This window comes from Dasypus novemcinctus, chromosome 4 (assembly GCF_030445035.2).
Source record: "Dasypus novemcinctus isolate mDasNov1 chromosome 4, mDasNov1.1.hap2, whole genome shotgun sequence".
Taxonomy (NCBI): Eukaryota; Metazoa; Chordata; class Mammalia; order Cingulata; family Dasypodidae; genus Dasypus; species Dasypus novemcinctus.
In genome coordinates, this window is record NC_080676.1 from 161,145,399 (window position 1) to 161,166,605 (window position 21,207).

Sequence of the window (21,207 nt, forward strand, 5' to 3'; positions counted from 1 at the left end):
GCTGGTGAAGCCAAGACTGACTGAGAATGTCTGAGGTCAGCTTGACCCAGAGGCCTTGGCACAGGAGCTTTCTAGAACCAGAGGGTCTCTTTCCTTCCACCCGACCCAGTCAGAGGCACCAAGTGCATACTGCTGCAGGGGTCCTCAAGGGAGACCAAGGAATCTCTCGTCTACCATTCAAATAGGATTGATCACGAGCTTCAATCTGCAGTATGAATTGGCAGACGTTATCCAAACTAAAAATAAGGGAAAACGTTATCTAAAAACAAGGAAATTAATATATTTTTAAACCTCCGTAAAGCTTAAATTACCAGAAGAACTAGATAGGAAAGCATCGGGGTAAGGAGCCCCGGCTTTGGAGTCTAAATCTGGAAGTGTAGCTCTGATACTCATCGTCTTCAAATTCTACATTTCCTACAGTCCAAGAATCCATTGATGAAAGCATTACCAATTTAATGGCAGCTTTTTTTCTGAGGGGAGTAGGGGTAGAAGAACACAACTGTATGAATTGAATACATTTGTCCATACTGGAAATATACCTTAGAAGTAAAGATGTAGTGCTTAAACTGTATAATTCCTTGAGTTAAAAAAGGCATGGTTTTGGTAATGCTAATATAATAGTTATAACAATATAATAATTAGGGTTAACTCTACCTCTGGGTAGTTTTAGTGATGAAATGAGTTACTATCTAATACAGCCCTGGCTCTGAGCTGGCACACAGTAAGTACTGAATGGATGAAAGTGTTGATTGTTAATACAGAGGAATTCCTCTCGGGTGAGTGGAGCCTTTATAATCTCACTAGTCAAATTCAACATTTACTTTACCAAGGGACTTTGTATTTTTATGATAGTAAATAGTGGATTCCATTTGAATACTTGGAAGTCATTTGATAATTCAGTGTTGGGGAACAGAATAATCTATTAACCATATCCTACACAACAAGTACCTAATGTGTTACAAAGAGATATGTAAATGTAGTGTATAAAAATCAGGGAGCTTATAAAAATCAATGAGATTTTATTTTCAGAATAAGTATCCCGATTTCATTAATGTGACTCTTTTTTTTTTTTTTCAGGATCTAGTTATCCAAGTAAAATAAGGTACGTTTGAAATCACGCCAAAAATGCAAAAACAAAACACAAAAAAACTGTTTGACTCTAGGATTTATGTTCCTGAAAGTTGAGTACTGAAAATGGACAGTTCTGAAAGCTGTATATGCCAATCACAAATTCTCAGGGCAACGCAAATTGCGGAGTAAGGTAAGTGGATGGTTGGTGTCTGTGTTCGACTTGCCCTGGCTCATGAGAGAATGTGGCAGATTTTCTACTTAGTGTCTCGCATTTGCAAGTCTCTCCACAAGAGGACACTGTGCACCACGTCTGCTGGCCCTCCTGCTTGGAGCCGAGGCTAGGAGGCTGAGTACTGTTTCAAGGATGTTCAAGAACCAGGCAGAGATCCTGCTGGAATTTCCTGGGTGGCTAAGAACAGAGACCCGCTGGATGACCGCCAGGCACACGAGCTTGTCCAGGCAGGCAAATCAGGTGGTGTTCGCTGCTTGTTCAGCCAAGCAGGAGCTGAAACAATTCCCAGCATTCCCACTGCCGTCTAGAAGTAGCTGCCAGCACTGGTAAGGCAACCACATCGAGACTATACAAGATTATACGACCACCAGCTGAGATGTTTGCAATATTCATGTACTCCTAAATGCATTAAGGACAGGGATTTTTAGACAGTGGTTTGGGGGTATTCAGCACAAAACCACATGTTTTCGATATTTTAACAGCTCATTCTTTTTAAGAAAGGATTGAGAGTTTAAAATACCTTTTGGCTACATGCTGTGAATAGAGAGTGGATGGTCACAGTGTGTCAGGTAGAGTTCATTGTTATCTGAGCTCTCTCGTCCTCCACTTTCTCTCTCTTACTCTTAACCATGTGGTTTTGAGAGAGGCCCCCACAAAGCAGAAATATGCAAGTATACCTCCTTTGGGACATGGTATAAGGCAAGACAAGGGGGAAAAAAGGTGACCCTGGAAATTCTCCCTGTGTTTCCCTTCACTGCTGTCACAGGCCAGATCCCAGCCTGAGTTCTTTGGTTCACCGTTGTTGACTGAATCAACGTCTTCCATTTCTATTCTCTGGAGTCCCAGATCATTTAAAAAGTAGCACAATGGGGGCGTTTTTGGGACTTGGAGTTGTCCTGGGTGGTGCTGCAGGGACTGTTACCAGACTCTGTATGTCCTCCCATGGCCCACTGGGTGGACTGGGGGAGAGTGTGGGCTATGGTGTGGACCATTGACCATGAGGTGCAGCGGTGCTCAGAGATGTATTCACCAAGTGCAATGAATGTCTCATGATGATGGAGGAGGTTGTTGTTATGGGAGGAGGAGGGTGATGAGGGGGGTGGGGGGTACCTGGGGACCTCATATTTTTTTAATGTAATATTAAAAAAATAATGACAAAAAAAATAGTAGGATAGGTTGAAGGAAAAATATGCCAAATGCAGGATAGGGACAATAGTTAGTAGTAAGATTTTGATGATATTCTTTCATAATTTGTAACAAATGTCTCACAACAATGCAAGATGTTAGTGGTGAGTTGATATGTGTGTCCCCTGATGAGGTTATGCATATTTGCTTTGTAGGTTCACAACTTTTACTATACACTTATTATTTGTATGTTTACATATAAATGAAATAAAAATAAAAATAATTTCATGCTCATGGAAAAAAAAAAGTAGCACAATGGGCAACAACTCTCCAGGGAAATTGGGAGAGAATAGTAGTTTTAGTGATGATAATGTTGGGTGTCTCTTGAGTTCCTGACATACACTCCAGGACCTCTTTTCAGCTTTGTCGCTGTTTTGATCTTATTTAATTCTCAAAATGCACAACACTGTGAATGTACTAAATGCCACTGAATTCTATGCTTTAAAATGATTAAAATGGTAAATTTTATGTGTATTTTAACACACACAGTAAAGGCTCAAAAAGACATCTTTTCTTATAGAATCAAGGTGTTTATTGTAGAAAAATTAATGATGGTATAAGAAGTAGTTTAAAACTCACCCACAATTTATTGTTAGAAATAATTATCTAAACATGTATATTCCTACATTACATATGTTCATATACACACATACATTTGCACATGTATACATATACAATATGGATCATTATAAATGTGAAGTTCGTTCTTTTCACTTGATTCTATTCTGAAGATTATTTTCTCTTAAGAAATACTTGCTTACAATATTTTTGTTTTCTTCTTAATTACTTTCTTTTGATTGATATATAACATTAATAAAAAAGCATATATATATTGTAAGTGTATAGCTTCATTAATTTTCACAAAGCATTTGTGCCAGGACAGTGACCACATAAATGAACATCTAGAATATCACCTGCACCCCAAAAGTCTTCCTAGGCCCCCCATCCTGACTCCAGCTCCCAAAAGGAGAATGTTCTTCTTATATCTCTCCCTATAGCCCCATGGATTGGATTTGTGTAAGTTTTATATAAATGGAATCTCTAGTATGTACTCATTCATGTTTATCCCTATGTCCATGTAGATGTGGCTATAGCTGATTTAGTCTTATTATTCTATAATATTACATTTTGGGTGGGGGCCATGATGAACTCTACTGCTCCAATATACATCTTTTGATAAACATATGACCTCGTTCCTGATTGGTAGTCTGTTGGGTGTAGATCTATAGGAAAAGTTGGACCATAGGCTGGGCATATGTCAGCTGTAGATGAAACTGCCACAATTTGCCAAAGGAGATATAACAGACCACACTATGCCAAAGGAGGTGTACCAGTTTACACTTCACAAGGTTGAAATGGTTGTATGGTATTCCATCTTAGAGTTATATCACAATTTGTTGTATGACTCCCCTCTTGTTGGGCATCTAGATTGTTTGTAGTGTCTGTTATTATTAAATAGTTCATGAAGGAAAGTTCTTTCAAATAAATCTTTGCAAATATCCTTAATCGTTCCCCAACAATAAATTCTTGGAGGTCAAGTCTGAATATTTTTTAATTCTTTGGATGCCCATTACCAAACTTTCTTCTCCTTGGAAGCTGCACAAGTTTTTGCTTGATTTCAGGAATTGGCACACTTTTTATATACAGGGATTGATTGTCACAACTGTTCAACTCAGCTATGGTAACATGAAAGCAACTACAGACAATATGTAAGTGAATGGTTGTGGCTGTATTTTAGTAAAACTCTATTTTTAAAAAACCAAGCAGTGGGCTGGATATGGCCTGTGGGTGGTATTTTGCTGAATCCTGCTTCATTTGGCCACTGGTTTCTGGAATTGAGTACTAACCAGGAGTGGAGTCCATGGACCTGTCACCATACTATTTTATCTCCCCCTAATGGGAGTGTGTGAGCACACAGGCAGTCTACTTGGAGCCTGACCCCCACCAACTCCCGGGAAACTATTCTTACAAGTTCAAATTATAAGAATGCTCTGAGCAGAACTGTGTGAGCAAGTGCCCATCGCTGCTAAACACTTGACTTTTAATAATTGTCTAATTCTAGGATATCTGCAGAATTGAAGAGAAACAATGAAACTTTGGAGACAAAGACCAAAGGTGGAAAGGAAAACTTTGGCTACAGTTCAGATGAAACCAGGATGGCAGGTAAGCAGACAGGTGGGGCAGGAACAGAAGAAAGAAACTCAAAAAAGAGGGTATTTGGGAGAAGAGCTGGCTAAACATCAGCTTCACAGGGCAGGTAATTCAGGGACTGGTGGTCATTACTTTTGGGGTAATTTTTCAAAGAAGAAGAAATTGTAGGAGAAGGCCTATTCTTGGAATAGGTTAATAGTAAAAATCCACCTGTTTGTCTAAAGCTTTTAAAATAAAGGGAAATGGCACTCTTAGAGTTTTCAGAAATAATTTCCTTTCTCTTTCTAAGCTTGGCTTCTACCTTAGAGTGTGTGAAGAGGCATTTTAATACCTTGAGGATCATGTCCCCAGAACTTCAAGTAGATTCCAGTAAAACTGAAACTCAGCAAGGAGACTATTCCTAGTCAGCTTCCAGGTCTGCAAAATGTTGGAAGACCACACCTGATTTTTAGAAAAGGTTTCCATCATCTCAATTTCCTGCCTTTGTAGGATGCAAAACCATGGTGAGGAAGGCACTTCAGAAGGCAGTTTCATTCGTGAGCAGTGGGGTAGGATTTGCACCTAGACTTTTCTGTAAGGTCAATGAGAGGGGAGGCTGTGTGGACCCTCCTCAGCTGTCACCTGAAAGGACAAATGTCATGGAAAGATTTTTAGCCAGTCAACCAACCCCTGCAGAGGAGATTGAACACAAAACATTTTTTTTTTTTACACCAAGATTGGGTATCTGCTCATTCTTTCTATTAACTCTAGCCATCTCTCATGTATATTTCAAATGATAAGCTTCAGCTTTAACAAAAAATTCCAGGCAGCATTGACTGCCTCCTTTGATAACCTGACCACGGCTTCTGTTAAATTTCCTACGGGTGAAGATTCACTTACTTGTGTTTGGAGTAATTAAGCAAGTAGTTTGTTCAAAATCATGGGTGAAACAAAACTTTCTGCCTTTTTTTTTTTTTCATATTTTTCCTCGTTTGTTTTTCTTGCTCAGCTGTAATGCTGTGGACTCATCATGTGTCTGGATGAGAACTACCTCTGCCCCATAATAACTATGTCCCTTCTCAGCCTGAGGCAGTCACAGGGGACATCGTCCAAATCCCTCATGATTCAGGAATGAACAATAAGAAGGGGGGAGTGTAACTGCTGACTAAAGATATTTACTGTTTTTGTTGTTATTATCTGTGTTAGCTAAGGAACTTACAATGGTGATATAAAAAATGTTATATTTTTTCATGCTCGGGGTACTGGAAGGAAAAGACAGGAAAGCATAGGGGAAAGGAGTATTGGCTTTGGAGCGGGACAGTCTAAAACTGGAATTGTAGCTCTGATATTCACCATCTCCAAATGATGACTGTCCTCCGGTCCAAGAATCCAGTGATGAAAACATTACCAATTTAATGACAGCTTTTGTGTGTGTGTGTGTGTGTGTGGGGGGGAGGGAAGTAGCAGTTGAAGAACACAACTGTGGAAATTGAATCCATTTGTTCATATTGGAAATGTATCTAAGAAATAAAGACATAACGCTTAAATGGTATAATTCCTCATGTTTTAAAAAATGCATGGTTTTGGTAATGCTGATAAATAGTTATAACTAAATAATAATTAGTGTAAATTCTACCTCTGGGTAGTTTTAATGATGAAATGAGTGAATACCTAATGCAGCCCTGGCTCTGAGCTGGCACACAGTAAGTACTGAATGGATGGAAATGGTCATTGTTAATACAGAGGAATTCCTCTTGGGTGAGTGGAGCCTTTATAATCTCACTAGTCAAATTCAACATTTACTTTACCTCAGGTACCCAGGGACTTCATATTTTTGTTATCATAAATAGTGGATTCCATTTGAATACTCAGAAGTCATTTGATTATTCAGTGTGGGGGAACTGAAAAACCTGTTAAACATAACCTATATAACAGGTAGCCTAAGGGTTACAAATAGTTATCTAAATGAAGTGTTTAAAAATTAGGGAGCTTATAAAAATCAGTGAGATTTTGTTTTCAGAATAATTATCCGGGTGTTGCTAATGTGATTTTTCTTTTTCTTTTCCTTCCAGAATCTAGTTATGCAAGTAAAATAAGGTACGTTTGAAATCACATTAGAAAAAAACTGTGTGACCCTAGGGCTTATGTTCCTGAAAATTGTGTCCTGAAAATGGATAGTTCTAATAGATGTGAATGCTAGTCACAAATTCATAGAGCAGCGCTAATTGCAGAGTAAAGTGAATAGCTTGGTGTCTGTGTTCCACTTGCCCTGGCTCATGAGAGAATGTGGCAGATTTTCTACTTAGTGTCTCGCACTTGCAAGTCTCTCCACAAGAGGACACTGTGCACCGCGTCTGCTGGCCTTGCTTGGAGCCGAGGCTAGGAGGCTGAGTACTGTTTCAAGGATGTTCAAGAACCAGGCAGAGGTTCTGCTGGAATTTTCTGAGTGGTGGAGAACAGTGGACTCACTGGATATGACCGCCAGGCACACGAACTTGTCCAGGCAGGCAAATCAGGTGGTGTTCGCTGCTTGTTCAACCAAGCAGGAGCTGAAACAATTCCCAGCATTCCCACTGCCGTCTAGAAGTAGCTGCCAGCACTGGTAAGGCAACCACATCGAGACTATACAAGATTATACGACCGCCAGCTGAGATGTTTGCACTATTCACGTGCTCCTAAATGCACTAAGGAAAGGGATTTTTAGACAGTGGTTTGGGGGTATTCAGCACAAAACCACATCATGATTTCAATATTTTAACAGCTCATTCTTTTTAAGAAAGGACTGAGAGTTTAAAATACCTTTTGGCTACATGCTGTGAATAGAGAGTGGATGGTCACTGTGTGCCAGGTACAGTTCATTCTTATCTGAGCTCTCTCGTCCTCCACTTTCTCTCTCTTACTCTTAACCATGTGGTTTTGAGAGAGGCCCCCACAAAGCAGAAATATGCAAGTACATCTCCTTTGGGACATGGTATGAGGCAAGACAAGGGGAAAAAAATGTGAACCTAGATATTCTCCCTGTGTTTCCCTTCACTGCTGTCACAGGCCAGATCCCAGCCTGAGTTCTTTGGTTCACCTTTGTTGACTGAAACAAAGTCTTCCATTTCTATTCTCTGGAGTCCCAGGTCATTTAAAAAGCAGCACAATGGGCACCAACTCTCCAGGGAAATTGGGAGAAAATTGTAGTCTTAATGATGATAATGTTGGGTGCTTATTGAGTGCCTGACATACACCCCAGGAACTCTTGTCAGCTTTGTCGCTGTTGAGATCTTACTTACTTCTCAAAACAATTTTAGGCTGGTTTTACACTTTGTAAATAAATGAGGAGCCTGCGGGGTACGGAAAGGTTGAATGACATGCCCACTATCTCCCATTTAGAGAGTGGAAGATCAGGATGCGAAGCAGGCAGGGCTGCTCTGGGCCTGGCCTCCTCCCTGGGCAGCTCTAGCACTTACAGCAAACAGTGACTTGGGCCCGGGGAGGTGGGATGAGGGTGGCTCACTGGGGTGGCCGCGCGCCACCTGCCTGCTCCTCTCCTTGCACCAGTGGTGCTGAGTTCAGGTGCTCGCCGATTTCTTTTGCACTATTTTCTTTTGGAATGATGAAAATGTTCTGAAATTAGGGAGTGGCGATGGCTGCACAATATCGTAAATGAACTCAATGTCACTGAATTGTATGCTTTAAAATGATTGAAATGGTAAATTTTATGTGCATTTTCACACACACACTAGAAGTTCAAATATAGTTTTTTTTTTTCCTTATAGAATTAAGGTGTTTATTGTAGAAAAATTAAAGCTAGCATAAGAAGTAGTTTAAAACTCATGGTATTAGTCAGCCCAAAGGGGTGCTGTTAAAAAATACCAGAAATCTGCTGGCTTTTATAGAGGGTATTTATTTGGGGTAGAAGCTTATAGTTACAAGTTCCTAAGGAGTCCAACTTAAAGTTACTTCCTCACCAAACTCTGCTGCCATGTGTTGAAGCATATGGCGGGCGATGTCTGCAAGGGTTCAGCTTTCCTCTTTTCTCTTAAGGCTCCATGGACCTAGCTCCTTCCTATCTCAACTGTAGGCAGGCATAAAGCTGGTCTCTCTCCCCAGGGCTCATTTCGTGTCTAATGGAGCCTTCTCTCTTTCCCACACATCTGCTCCTTTGTGTATTTACTTTCCAGGGCCCCAACATCAAAACTCCCACTCTCTCCTGCCATGTTGTTTCTCTGTAAATCTTTGTATGTATCCTTGATCGTCCTCCTGCAATAAATTCTTAGAGTTCAAGTACGAATATTTTTAATTCTTTGGATACCCATTGCCAAACTTTCTTCTTCTTGGAAGCTGCTTGATTTCAGGTGTTGGCACCCTTTTCTCTATAAAGGGATAGATAGTAAATATTTTTGCCTGGTAGTCCATCCAGTCTCTGTCACAACTTTTCAGTTCTGCTATGGTAACATGAAAGCAACTATCGACAATATGTAAGTGAATGGTTGTGGCTGTGTTTCAGTTAAACTTTATTTTTAAAAAAACCAAGCAGTGGGCTGGATATGGCCTGTGGGTGGTATTTTGCTGAATCCTGCTTCATTTGGCCACTGGTTTCTGGAATTGAGTACCAACCAAGAGTGGAGTCCATGGACCTGTCACCATACTATTTCATCTCCCCCTAATGGGAGTGTGTGAGCACACAGGCAGTCTACTTGGAGCCTGACCCCCACCAACTCCCAGGAAACTAGTCTTATAAGTTCTAAATGTAAGAATGCTCATAGCAGAACTGTGTAAGCAAGTGTCCACTGCTGCTTAACACTTGACTTTTTATAATTGTTTAACTCTAGGATATCCCCAGAGTTGAAGAGAAACAACGAAACTTTGGAGACAAAGACCAAAGATGGAAAGGAAAACTATGGCTTCAGTTATGATGAAACTGGCATGGCGGGTGAGCTTGGCTTCTGCCCTAAAGTGTGTGAAGAGGCATTTTAATACCTTGAGGATCACGTCCCCAGAACTTCAAGAAGATTCCAGTAAAACTGAAACTCAGCAAGGAGACTATTTCTAGTCAGCTTACAGGATGTGGTAAAATACAGGAAGACCACACCTGATTTATAGAAAAGGCTTCCATCATCTCAATTTCCTATCGTAGGATGCAGAACTATAGTGAGGAAGGCACTTCTGAAGGCAGTTTCACTCGTGAGCAGCAGGGTAGGATTTGCACCTAGACTTTTCTGTAAGGTCAATGAGAGGGGAGGCCATCACTGAAAGAACAAATGCCGTGGAGAGATTTTTAGCCAGTCAACCAACCCCTGCAGAGGAGATTGAAAACAAAACTTTTTTTTTTTCCACTAAGAATGGTAATCTACTCAATCTTTCTATTCACTATAGCCACCTCCCATGTATATTCCAAGTAATAAGCTTCAGATTTAACAAAAGATTCCATGCAGGACTGACTGCCTCCTTTGATGATCTGACTATGGCCTTTTTGCAAAATTTTCTATGGTGAATATCTACTCATTTATGTCTTGGGTAATTTCTGCCTTTTTTTTTTCCTGGTGGTCCCATGTTTGTTTTTCTTGCTCAGCTGTAATGCTGTGGACTCATCATGTGTCTGGATGAGAACTACCTCTGCCCCATAATAACTATGTCCCGTCTCAGCCTGAGGCAGTCACAGGGGACATCGTCCAAATCCCTCATGATTCAGGAATGAACAATAAGAAGGGGGGAGTGTAACTGCTGACTAAAGGGATTTACTGTTATTGTCGTTATTATCTATGTTAACTGAGGAACCTGTGACGTTGCTATAAAGCTAAATGAAAAAAGAAGAAACCATTGGAGACAAACTTATTGCATCACAGGTCAAAAAAAAGAGAGAGAGAAAAGAACTAATTTTGAGTCAGTTTGGCACATTTTTATGTCATTTAAATAAATAAAGTTTTACAAGTATGTAACTGGAAAAGACTATTTTATAAAAAGCCTTGTAACAGATAAAGCTTATTGTTTGCTGGGTCTTCTGAAGTAGAGCAAATATATTTCTTTGAAAATTTGAATTGCTAATCTATGTGACTTGGTTTTTATCACTTGCCACTCTAAAATCATTTTTCTGTTGCAGAGATTTCTTCTCACCCTTTAAAGCCAGATGAATCCAGGGTTTCAGAAGAACGCAACAGCCAGCAACCCCAGGTAATCCAAACCATTTTTTTCTCCCTTGTGGAATCTTTTTGCCCTTTGAAAAGACTTGCCTCATGGTCGGTGTTTATAAAATAGTGCGTGTTTTGTGTTCATGATGGAAAAACACTCTTTGCTCACCTCTGTATCAAGTGGTCAGCCTGGTGGGAATGGAGCTAGAACCCTGACTATCTCTAGCCACTTGTAACAGTGGCATCGAGACCAAGGCAGGTACCACCTGACAGCATTGCCTATGACTCGACTTGGGACATATTCAATCAGTGTAGTATTGAGCAGGATTTATAATTTGCCATTTGTTCTCTTTGAGCCGAGTTCTTGCAGGATGTAAGTCTACTCTCTGCTCTCCTGGTTAGGCAGTGCCCATAGGAGGCAAACCTGCACCTGGACCCTCGGGCGCTTTGGCTCATGGAAGGATGCTGGGCTTTGGCTGAGAAGCAGGACAGAGAAAATGTGGTTTGCTCTCTTTGCAAGATCTGTGCCAGTGAGCTTGAAAGCTAGATAATTCCTGGGGGAATTAGAATTTTAGGGGAAAGTGGAGGAGTAGAAGATGAGTAAGGAAAATAGCTGGAGCCACTGGAAGGCTGGAGTCACCATTTACGAGATGTGGAGCACTGTGGGTTGGAATGGGTTTTTTTTTTTGAGAGATCAGAAGTTAGTTGGGGGATTGCAGATGTTGGGTGTCTGTTAGACGTCCACAGGGGGTGTTAAGTGTACAGTTGGATGCACCAATCTGGAGCTCCAGGGAGAGGCACAAGCGGTAGGGATTGCTGTTTATTAAGCATCTTTTTTTTCTCCCCAGGGCCCACTTTTTTTTTAATACACTTTTTTAAATTCTATTTTTTTTAAAAGATACTTAGGTTACATAAACGTTACATAAAAAATGTAGGGGATTCCCATATGCCCCACTCCTTCCCTCTCCCACACTTTCCCACATTATCAATGTCCTTCATTAGTGTAGTACATTTGTTAAAATTCATGAACGCATTTTGGAGCATTGCCACTAAGTGTGGGTTATAGTTTACATTATAGTTTAAACTCTCTCCCACACAATTTTGTAAGTTATGACAAGATACATAATGGCCTGAATCTGTCATTGCAATGTCATTCAGGACAAGTCCAATGTCCTGAAAATGTCCTTATATTACACCTATTTTTCCCCTCTCCCTCCCCTCAGAACTTCCTGTGGGCACTGCCTCCACATCAATGAAAAAATTCTCCCATTGCTAGAATAACAATGAGTCTATAGTAGAATAATGGTAAATCTACTCTAATCCATCGCTCAGTCCCCAGTCCTGAGGATTCTGGGATGGTGATGCCAACTCTGCCTCCATTTGAGAAGGGGGTTTATTAAGCATCTTTTTGATGGGCTCTGTCCTTCCAAAAGATGGCTAAGTTAAAAAAAAATTGATTAGAGACTATGGGACACAATATATTAATTTTCTGACAGAGTTAGCATTAGTTGTCAGACATGTATGAGTTAGAGTTCATGAGCAGGAAACAGGATTCTTTTATACCCCAAATCATAAAGAACAAAACATATGTAGCAGCACCGTTTTTCTGACTGCACAAGTGAAACTTCAAGCAAGAAACATTTTGATGTAATGCTGTGATCATGTCCCCAGGAAATATGAACATTTTCCTTTTTTTTTTTTTTTAGCTTTTGGAAAAGCCAAACAAACATTGCATTTCCGACAGTACCAGTGAGGTGGCCTTGAGTTTGTTCTGGATAGGAGCTGTGAGAAGTTGAGATTGTGCCTCCACATGCCCCATATATCTCTCCAGTGTAGAAATTTACTAGTGTTTGCAGGCAGCTCCAAGTCCTAATATTTTTTTCTGCAGTTGGATTTAGCTTAATACATCCATCTTGCCAGTTATTTTCCTTGGGGCTGGATGTCAGGAAAAGGTAAGGTAAATTTCCTTCCACGAAGTCTGCTCTCTTTGACACATATATCTTTTGGCGAATTTCCTCCAGAGCTGGGAGAAGCCGCAGGTTCCTTTTGAAGGGCCTTTCTCCTGAACAAGAAGTGGCAGGTGACAGGCTGCGGCATGGTAAAGCCCCCAGGACTGGGTGGCAGCCGCGGGCTGATGAAGGAGTATGGTTGGCTGAGGCTCTGTCCCACGTAGAGCCAAGTGTGGTACCCTAAGAATATACTTAACCGATGGTTGTCTCCCTGGCCTTTCTGTGTTTGCCTCTCCTTGTCAAGCATCTTCTCACTGCATTAGCCTAAGTTTGCAGGCCTGGGGGTGGGGGGGCTGGGAGGAAATTCAGAACACGGTAATATCAGATGATTCCCCTTTAAGTATAAATGAGGAGAAAGAAGAACATAGGATGTATTTGGATACAAAAATGGAGAATGACATGTAGGAGCTCTGAGTGTTCTGAAAATAGAGAGAGAAATTTAAGAAGTAACCTGTAAATAGAGTAAATAATCTCCCCGTGGAAAGAGAGCAGCAGCCATCCTGGTGCTGAGCCTGGCGGCTGGTTAACACACACTTGTGGGTTTTAAGGGAGGCTCCTAGGGGAGCAGTGCATCTTGGCAGAAAGCAACAGCGTTAATAAGAAACGCATCAGAAACCCAGAAAGACAAATTGTGCTTCTTGCCTGGACTAGAAACTGGCTAGATGCTATTAATGGCTGAATTTTCTACTTCCACTGGCAGAACTTTAGGACAAGTAGAATTTTGCATAGATCAATCTTTACCAGCCAAGCATGCCTTTTTAGGGTCTGGGGCCAGTTATTCTCTAGGTGGCTGCAGTGAGTTTAGGCCAACTACGAAGTTAGAGGGCCCAGTCTCCAAGACAGCCCTTACTTCTGACATCTATCGCCAGTTCAGGGTATGCTCCAAATCTTTCTCAGGTGTGATAATTTGCTCATAGAACTCACTGTTATGCTCACAGTTACAGTTTATTAGAGGAAAGGATGCAGATGAAGGTCAGCCAAGGGAAGAGATGCATGGGGCAGGGTCCTGGGGAGTTGCAAATGCAAAGCTCCCACTGTCCCCTTCCCGTGGAGTCAGGGCATGTTACTTTCCTGGAATGTGCATGTGCGACAGTACACATGGAGTCCTGCCAGCCAGAGAAGCTCTCCCGTGCCTCAGAGGCTCTGTTATGTAGGAACCCCTGGTTGATGGCCCACATAGTTGATCTCAGTTTTCAGGTCTTTTGATCTTCTGTGACTCAAGGCCCCTGCTCTAAATCACGATGTTGGTCTTTCTGGCATTGCTAGCCTTGCCCCCTCGCCCCTCCACTGCCATCTCATTGTCATTGTCTAGCTAGCACAAAGTCCCAGGAAAACAAAGCTCTGGGCCAAGGTCAGGCCTTTTTTGGGGCAAGGTAAAATTCTTTACTACACAGTTGCCCACTTAGAGAACCTAGACATGAAATATCCATGGGCCATCCTTCCCTTGACGCATTCAGAGCTGGGAGTGAGTGAGATAGTCTTAGAGGAAAGAGCTGGATCTAGGAAAACAGTAGCTCCTTCCATGTCTATATTAGTCAGCTAAAGGGGTGCTGATGCAAAGTACCAGAAATCTGTTGGCTTTTATAAAGGGTATTTTTTGGGGTAGATGCTTACAGTTACAAGGCCCTACAGAGTCCAACTCAAGGTTACTTCCTCACTGAAGTCTGTTGCCATGTGTCGAAGCAAGATGGCGGGCGACCTCTGCCTTGTCTCTTCTTCCTTCTTTCTCTTAAGGCTCTGCGGGCCCAGCTTCTTCCAGTCTCAGCTGTAAGCTAGCATAGGGCTCACCTCTCTTCCTGGGGCTTTAGCTGTTTTAGCCTTCTCCTTTCTGTCACATGGCAGGACCAAAATGACTGAGTTCTCTCCTCTTCTGGATCTTCTTCTGTGTCTTCTTGAGTGAGTGTCCATTTATATTAGCCCACCAAGGTGGCAGGGACTCAACCCTGAGTCATGCTCTACTGACATGGTCAAATCAAAGTCCTAACCTTGATTTCATTTAGTAAACACAAAACCTTTGAATTTAAAACAATCAAAGGGTATCACACCCAGAAGAACAGACCAGTGTACAAACATAATCTTTCTTTTTGGAATTCATAAATAATCTCAAACTACCGTATTGTCTTTGGACCCAAGGGGATATAGTCCTGCCTATTCTCATTTGGTTTCTTGAGAGCTGCCAGGATGACCAAACCATGATTTAGCAGAGAAGTTCCTTTTAAGGGCTTCCAGAAGGTCAGGCACTACATCCCTGCCTGGTTGGTGAGGCCAGGTTCTTGCTGTGCAGGCCATTGTGGATCTTCCACAGGACTCGTTAGTCTGAGGTTTAGGGACAATGCAATCTGTGTCATTTCTTTTCTCATAATCTCTCTCCATTCTGCTGTGAGCCTTGCTCCCGAAAGGGCCCAGAAGAGGCTGTTGAGAGCTAGTCAGCCCTTTCTAACTTCTTCTATCAGTCTGACCTCCCCAGTGCTCTGGCGTGACTCCAGTTTGCCACAGTGCCCAACACACCATGCACTGCTGTGCAGTGTTTCCATGCTGTCTGCCTCATGGCCCAGAGCTTTTGCCCAGTGGGCCTCCTGCTCAATGAGCTTGCTTGATAAAATGCAGAGTTGACTGCAGATTACATTATTTTGTAGAAAACCTGTGCTAACTCAGGTCCTATAGATAAAACTGAGACACCTCCAGCTGTGAGTCAGCCTACAGCAAACACTTCCAAATCCCCATCACCAGGAGGGTTGGGTTTGGGTCAGATGAATGCCCTATGCATGGTCACATGGCATCTATAATGCTGTCTTGGTCTGCCAGGACTGCCTTGGTAAATACCACACAATGGGCTGACTTAAACACTGGGAGTTTATTGTCTCATGGTTTTGGAGGCTAGAAGTCCTGCATCATGATACTGATAGGCCGTGCTTTCTCCTGGAGTCTGTAGGATTCTGGTGCTGGCTTGCCATAATCTTTGGAGTTCCTTGCCTTGCATCTCTGCTTCTGTTACATGGCTTCTCCTTCTGGCATCTACTTCTCCTGCTCAGTTGTCTGTGTTCTGACAAATTTCATCCAAATTTTCTCTGCCTTGTAAGACCTCAATCGCATGGATTAAGGCCCACAGTGATTTAAATTGGCTTCACATAAATAAGATCTCAGAAGTTTCTATTCACAAATGAGTCTGCACCTTAACCAATAACATCTTCAAAGGTCTTATTTACAAATGGGTTCACACCCACAGGAATGTGGATTAAGACTTGAGCATGCTTCCCCACAACCAATAAAGACCAACAGAAAGCTTTTGCTTTGCATTGAGAGGTCTTAGATCAGGATGGCCTTGGTTTTATAAACAGCACAGGGACTGTTGAGCACGTGCTTTTTTTCCCTGCTCAGCCTGGTGTTTTCAACTGCTTAACCTGGTGATCTTATTTATCATCAGCCATTTCAGAAAGTCTTAATGAGTGGATGGCCATTGCCTGTGTGCCATCTCACACAGGTATTATTATGTGCTCATGAATGAAAATGAAGAGCTTCAATCCCCAACCTTGTGCTCTATGGAGGTTCTACAGAGAGCATGCAGAACTGTGATTTCTTTAGCTGTTAATTGCAGTTCAGATAGGACAAGGACTATCACTCAAATGGCATAGATGAATAAGCAAAATAAAAGGAATAGTTATGTTTTGGATCTTAAAAAGTTAGGGGAGCAGATATAGCTCAGTAGTTGTGTGCCTGCTTCCCATGTGCAAGGTCCTGTGTTCAATCTCTAGCCTTACCAAAAAAAAAAAGTTAAATGATTCCATGTTGAATTGTTATTTCGCTCACTCATGGTTTGGGACACCTTGGTTTTCTTCAAGTGCCCCTTGTTCAAATGTAGCCCAAGGAAGGGGAGGCCTGAAGACCCAGGGTACCTTGATGTGGACTTTGGGAGGCTCAGACACCTGGTCCTCAACCCTGGACCTCCGTAGGGTTGAGGTGACCTCAGCATCTCTGCATTTTGAACCACTTGTGGTTTTGACATTTGGCTCAGGCTGAGGGTTATTGGTTACTTGACAGCACGATAACTGAAAGGTAAGAGTGGGAGGTTGCCAAAGATCAACTAGCCTACTTCACAATTCCCCCCTGCCCAAAGGATACTCAATGATTTCTATTTGCTCGGAGTCCTAAGGTGCTCATGATCACCTTGGGGGAGGATTGTACAGAGCTCCTGCAAGGGTTGATGGTGCACATACACCTGCTTCCTCTGTGCAGAATAACATGGACTCTCTTACAAAGAGAAGGGGGTCCAGAGACAGAGCCCTTAAATAAGTGATGATTCCCAGGGCAGGGCAGGGCATGGCAGTGAGAGGAGAGACAGTGCTCCTCAGGTCCTCCTACTCCTTGCCTTCAATTCTACACCTTCCAGTCCCACCTGACTTCTCCATGCCAGTCTACCTGCCAAGGCTGCTGGGAACCTCCCCATGCCATAGTCTCTTCATGAATCACCAAGCACCGTTTTAGAAGATCCTAAACTCTACTCAAACAGGAAACCAGAATCTTAATGTTTTAGGAAAGGTTAGAAAACCCCATTTGCTCTTGTGCCAGCCTCACATAACTCTTGCTCCTTTGACCTCTTTCTGATTGAGGTCTGGAATTACAGAGGCCAGGGCTGCTGTGAAGAAGATACGGTTGAGATTGAGTGTTGAGCCTCTGTTTGTCAAAATCCTTAGTTATTTCCTGATGTTTTTAAAAACCTTAGAAGACTTCAAAAGGGTTGAGGGCTTGCTTGTCTCAGGGACAGTACCATAGAGGATAGGCTGTGGGCTGGAGTTTGGCCCTGCAGAAGGCCAGCCACTTTGGTCAGAAGCTACATAGGCTGCTGATGGAGGATGTAGGTCTCGTCCAGTTGGGTGACTCTAGATTTTGTACAATGGGAAGAAGGGCCTGTTCCCCAGAGTGCTTTGCCCTGCCACCTGCCTGGAACTCCTCCCTTGTTCATCTCTATCTCCCAGTGCCCTTCTCCAGCTCTTCCCAGAACTTCTTACTGGAGTCTGTGAGATGGGCAGTCCTCATTCCTGCCGCCAGGTGGTAGAAATGGGGCATGTGTATCCAGTATTCTGGATCCTTATTTTCCCAAAGAATCCTTGTTGAAGGTGAAAGTACACCTAACACCTAGAAATTCTCATACCTTGGTACCCTGCTGGTTTGGCCATTCTCAAAACAGCAGTATATCAGAAGCACATTGGATATTTGTTAAAATGCCAACTCTTGGTCCATCTTCTAGACTTTCTGGATCAGAATCTCTGAAAGATAGAGCCAAGGAATTGGTATTTTTAACCATGTGCCCCAACTGATCTGCTTTGAGGAAAACATTTTTTTGTGGCCTAGGGTGAAAATGTAACAGATGGTACTATTTCTAAGGGAAAGTCATCTCCTAGTTCCAGGGATTTTCTTACAAACCTCCTTTGTTTCAGGTGTGCCCTAAGGCACACAGCAGTCAATAGGAATTAAAGGAGTAGGATTTTCGGTTGTAGGGCATTAAATGTGCCAAATTGTATGAAGGATCAGAAGAAAAAAAGGGACTGATTTTCAAAATTTACTTATACCAAAGCATGGCACTTTTTTTCACTGATTACTTCTATTATGGTTGAAATTACAGTTAGGATAAAGGCTGACATTTTCTAGACAAAAATTTCTGTTGGTGAAATATAGTTAACTTAGGCTACTATCTGTAGTCGGAACACATTAGGATAAAACTAATACATAAAATTAGAAATTCTTGCTAAAAATTACCCTCAGTTAATGAGAAAGGCAAGCACCATTTATTTTTATATGAAACCGTGGGGTTTGCAAATGTTATGCATCTTGATGAATATTTAAAACAAATAACCCTCCATTTCTTCTTCTCTCCTCTTTTCATGTCTCAACTTGCCATCAGTCAATTTCTCTGGTTATTTTAGGCAATTCTGTCTCTCTTTTTCTCCCCAGTCTGTCAGTTTTGGGGAGTGAGCATATGAACGACTTGAAACCTGGATCAAGTCTTCCCCACTCATCACTCCCCTCATGAAATAAGCAGAAGTAAACGCATGATAAACTTAGTAAACAGCAATACCTGTGTGCAATCCAGCATGAAAACAAAAGGCAAACAACAACAGCAAAAATTGGGAGCATGTTCATAGCAGAAGGTGTAATTCTTATGTCATATTGCAGAAATAAATTAAAACCATGATGCAGAAGAGTCTACCCCCAAGGCTTACTGGCATAACTTTGCAATGTAAATAATTTGTCATGCCTAATTACATTACTCAGGATGTTAAATACAGTTTACCAAAAGAATAGTTTGCAGGAGGCAGTTACAGTGCCCTGGAATCTGAGCTGGCATTTCTGGAACTGGCAGGGAAAGCATGCTGCACAGGTTCTAACAGGACCACACGTTTAGGCAGGCACTGGTCCCACTGGAGGATTTGGGATCACGTTTCAGAATGAGGATGGCAGAGACCATGTGAATTCCTGGACCCAGCATTGAGCACTGCCGAAGGAGGCAGATGTGTGAGCCCTTTGGGGTCAATTGTCCAATATCGCTCCTTCACTTTCTAAGAAATGAATGTTCCTTAAAGAAGGATAAATACATTTTATATTTTTACACAAAATCTAACTGTGTAAAACTAGAATGTCCATCTCAAAATTGAAAAAATAACCTGAGACTGCCTTCCTGAAAACAAATGAGTATTTGTGTTGGGTCTCTCCTTGCACCCTGAACTTGGGAAACCTGCAGAGTACATATGTGTTACTGAAAAATAAGATTTTTTTTTTCTCTCTGCACCTTGAGTTTATCTTATCTGGTTGATGAATGAAGCATATTCTCAAGTGTATTTTACATTGATTTTAGCCAATTAAATCGATCCTTTTTCCCTTTGTTACCAGGGACCTGAAGAGCCTCAGTTGTTAGAGATTCATCATGTTTCTTTGGATATGCCTAGCCCTGAGAAGATTAGTAATGCACCAACGGTATAATAAAAACTTTTCTTGAGCTCCAATTTGCACGTGGCTGGCGGTTGACAACACAGTGATGTCATTTCTTCTCCATCCCAGCTTGGCTCCAGTTTTGCCAGGATTATCTGGAAGAGTTGATATCAGAATCATCTGAACTGATATTTTATATGAGAGGAGGAATTGCTTTTCTAGCTTCCCACGTAGAATTTGACTTTAAAATATTTCATGATTTGAGTGAATTTCTTAAATTACAAAGTCAAAGATGAAAAAGCATCATAATGTTCCCCATCACTCAACACTCCCGCTTGCTAACCCAGCAAATGACAGACAAGCCTATCTTTGACCGTGATTGTGATGGTTAGGCTAATGTGTCAGCTTTGACAGGTAATGAGACCCAGTTGTTTGTTCAAGCAAGCACTGGACTAATTGTAATACAAGAGCACCTCATGGACTGTAATCAACGGACTTTAATCAACCGAGGAGCTTGCTGTCCATGATGAGTGACGCCTCATCCAATCAGTTGAAGGCCTTAAAAGGAGCAGTGATTTCAGCATTCAGGGAGAGAATCCCCATCCCCTGGGAAACTCAGACCTCCATCGGAATCCCTGGCTTGCCGCCCGCCCTGTGGAATTTGGACTCGTGCATGCCCATGGTTGCATGAGACAATTTTTTAAAATCTCATACTATTTATAGATATCTCCTGTTGGTTCTGTTTCCCTAGAGAACCCTGATTAATACAATGATTCTAATAACTTATTTAGTACCTTAAATTATATTACTTGTTATTTATATATGCTTAATATGTGGGGCATTGGTGTGTGTTAGTGACATAAGAGGATAAAAAGTAGGAGTCAGTCAGAAATATAAAATTGACAAGTCAGAACTCCAATTTCATGAGCTCAAGATAAGATGAAATTCTAAAGCTGGTGCACATGTTCCTAATGATAAATTAATGAAACAATGAACAAATTCATTATTGGCTATTTACAGGAAGCCATTTCTTTTAATCTGCTGCCTTGTCCTATGTCCTCTAAGTAGTGAGGTATAGATTGTACTTTGCAGGGGATTTATCTTACGTGCAACAAATGCCATGAAAGAAACTGGAAATGGACAATGTGCTCCTTAATAAATAAAAAAAAAACACCAAAAATGAGTATTGTATTTTCCTTTTTAATTCTTTAATATTTGGGAGGTCATTTAAAGAATCACAGAGTTTAAGCAATTTAAGGATTCAAATATTTTCCAGTAAGGAAACCAGGAAACTTCTCTAAAAATCTGTTCCATCTTTGTGTTTGTCTATCTTTGGCTCCTGTACATTTGCCCCAATTAAAGTCAACATGAATGTGATTAAAAGAAGAATGAGACTGCTGCTTTTTACACATGTATTTTTTTTCTTCTCCTTTTATTTTTTTTTTTGACATACTGGGATTGGGTATTGAATCCAGGACCTTGTATGCAGGAGGCTGGCACTCAATCACTGAGTTTGCTCCATTGTCTGTTGCTCATTATC

At 41.5% G+C, this 21,207-nt stretch overlaps 1 protein-coding gene across 3 annotated transcripts in view; it reads left to right on the forward strand.

Annotated features, from left to right (window-relative positions):
- The window catches only part of IGSF5 (immunoglobulin superfamily member 5), a 49,591-nt gene extending 28,552 nt beyond the window's left edge, over window positions 1-21,039 (forward strand). Inside the window, exons 6-11 of one of the 3 annotated variants that reach the window (XM_004446615.5) lie at window positions 1,078-1,102; window positions 4,551-4,651; window positions 6,691-6,715; window positions 9,439-9,539; window positions 10,707-10,777; window positions 19,629-21,039. In XM_004446615.5, coding sequence (XP_004446672.1) covers window positions 1,078-1,102; window positions 4,551-4,651; window positions 6,691-6,715; window positions 9,439-9,539; window positions 10,707-10,777; window positions 19,629-19,718 — 413 coding nt within the window. In that variant the 3' untranslated portion in view covers window positions 19,719-21,039. Of the gene's footprint in view, window positions 1-1,077; window positions 1,103-4,550; window positions 4,652-5,627; window positions 6,166-6,690; window positions 6,716-9,438; window positions 9,540-10,706; window positions 10,778-19,628 lie in introns of those variants that run through there. The other 2 variants (XM_058296262.2, XM_058296261.2) reach the window with 2 other exon arrangements.
- Window positions 21,040-21,207: the final 168 nt, after the last annotated feature.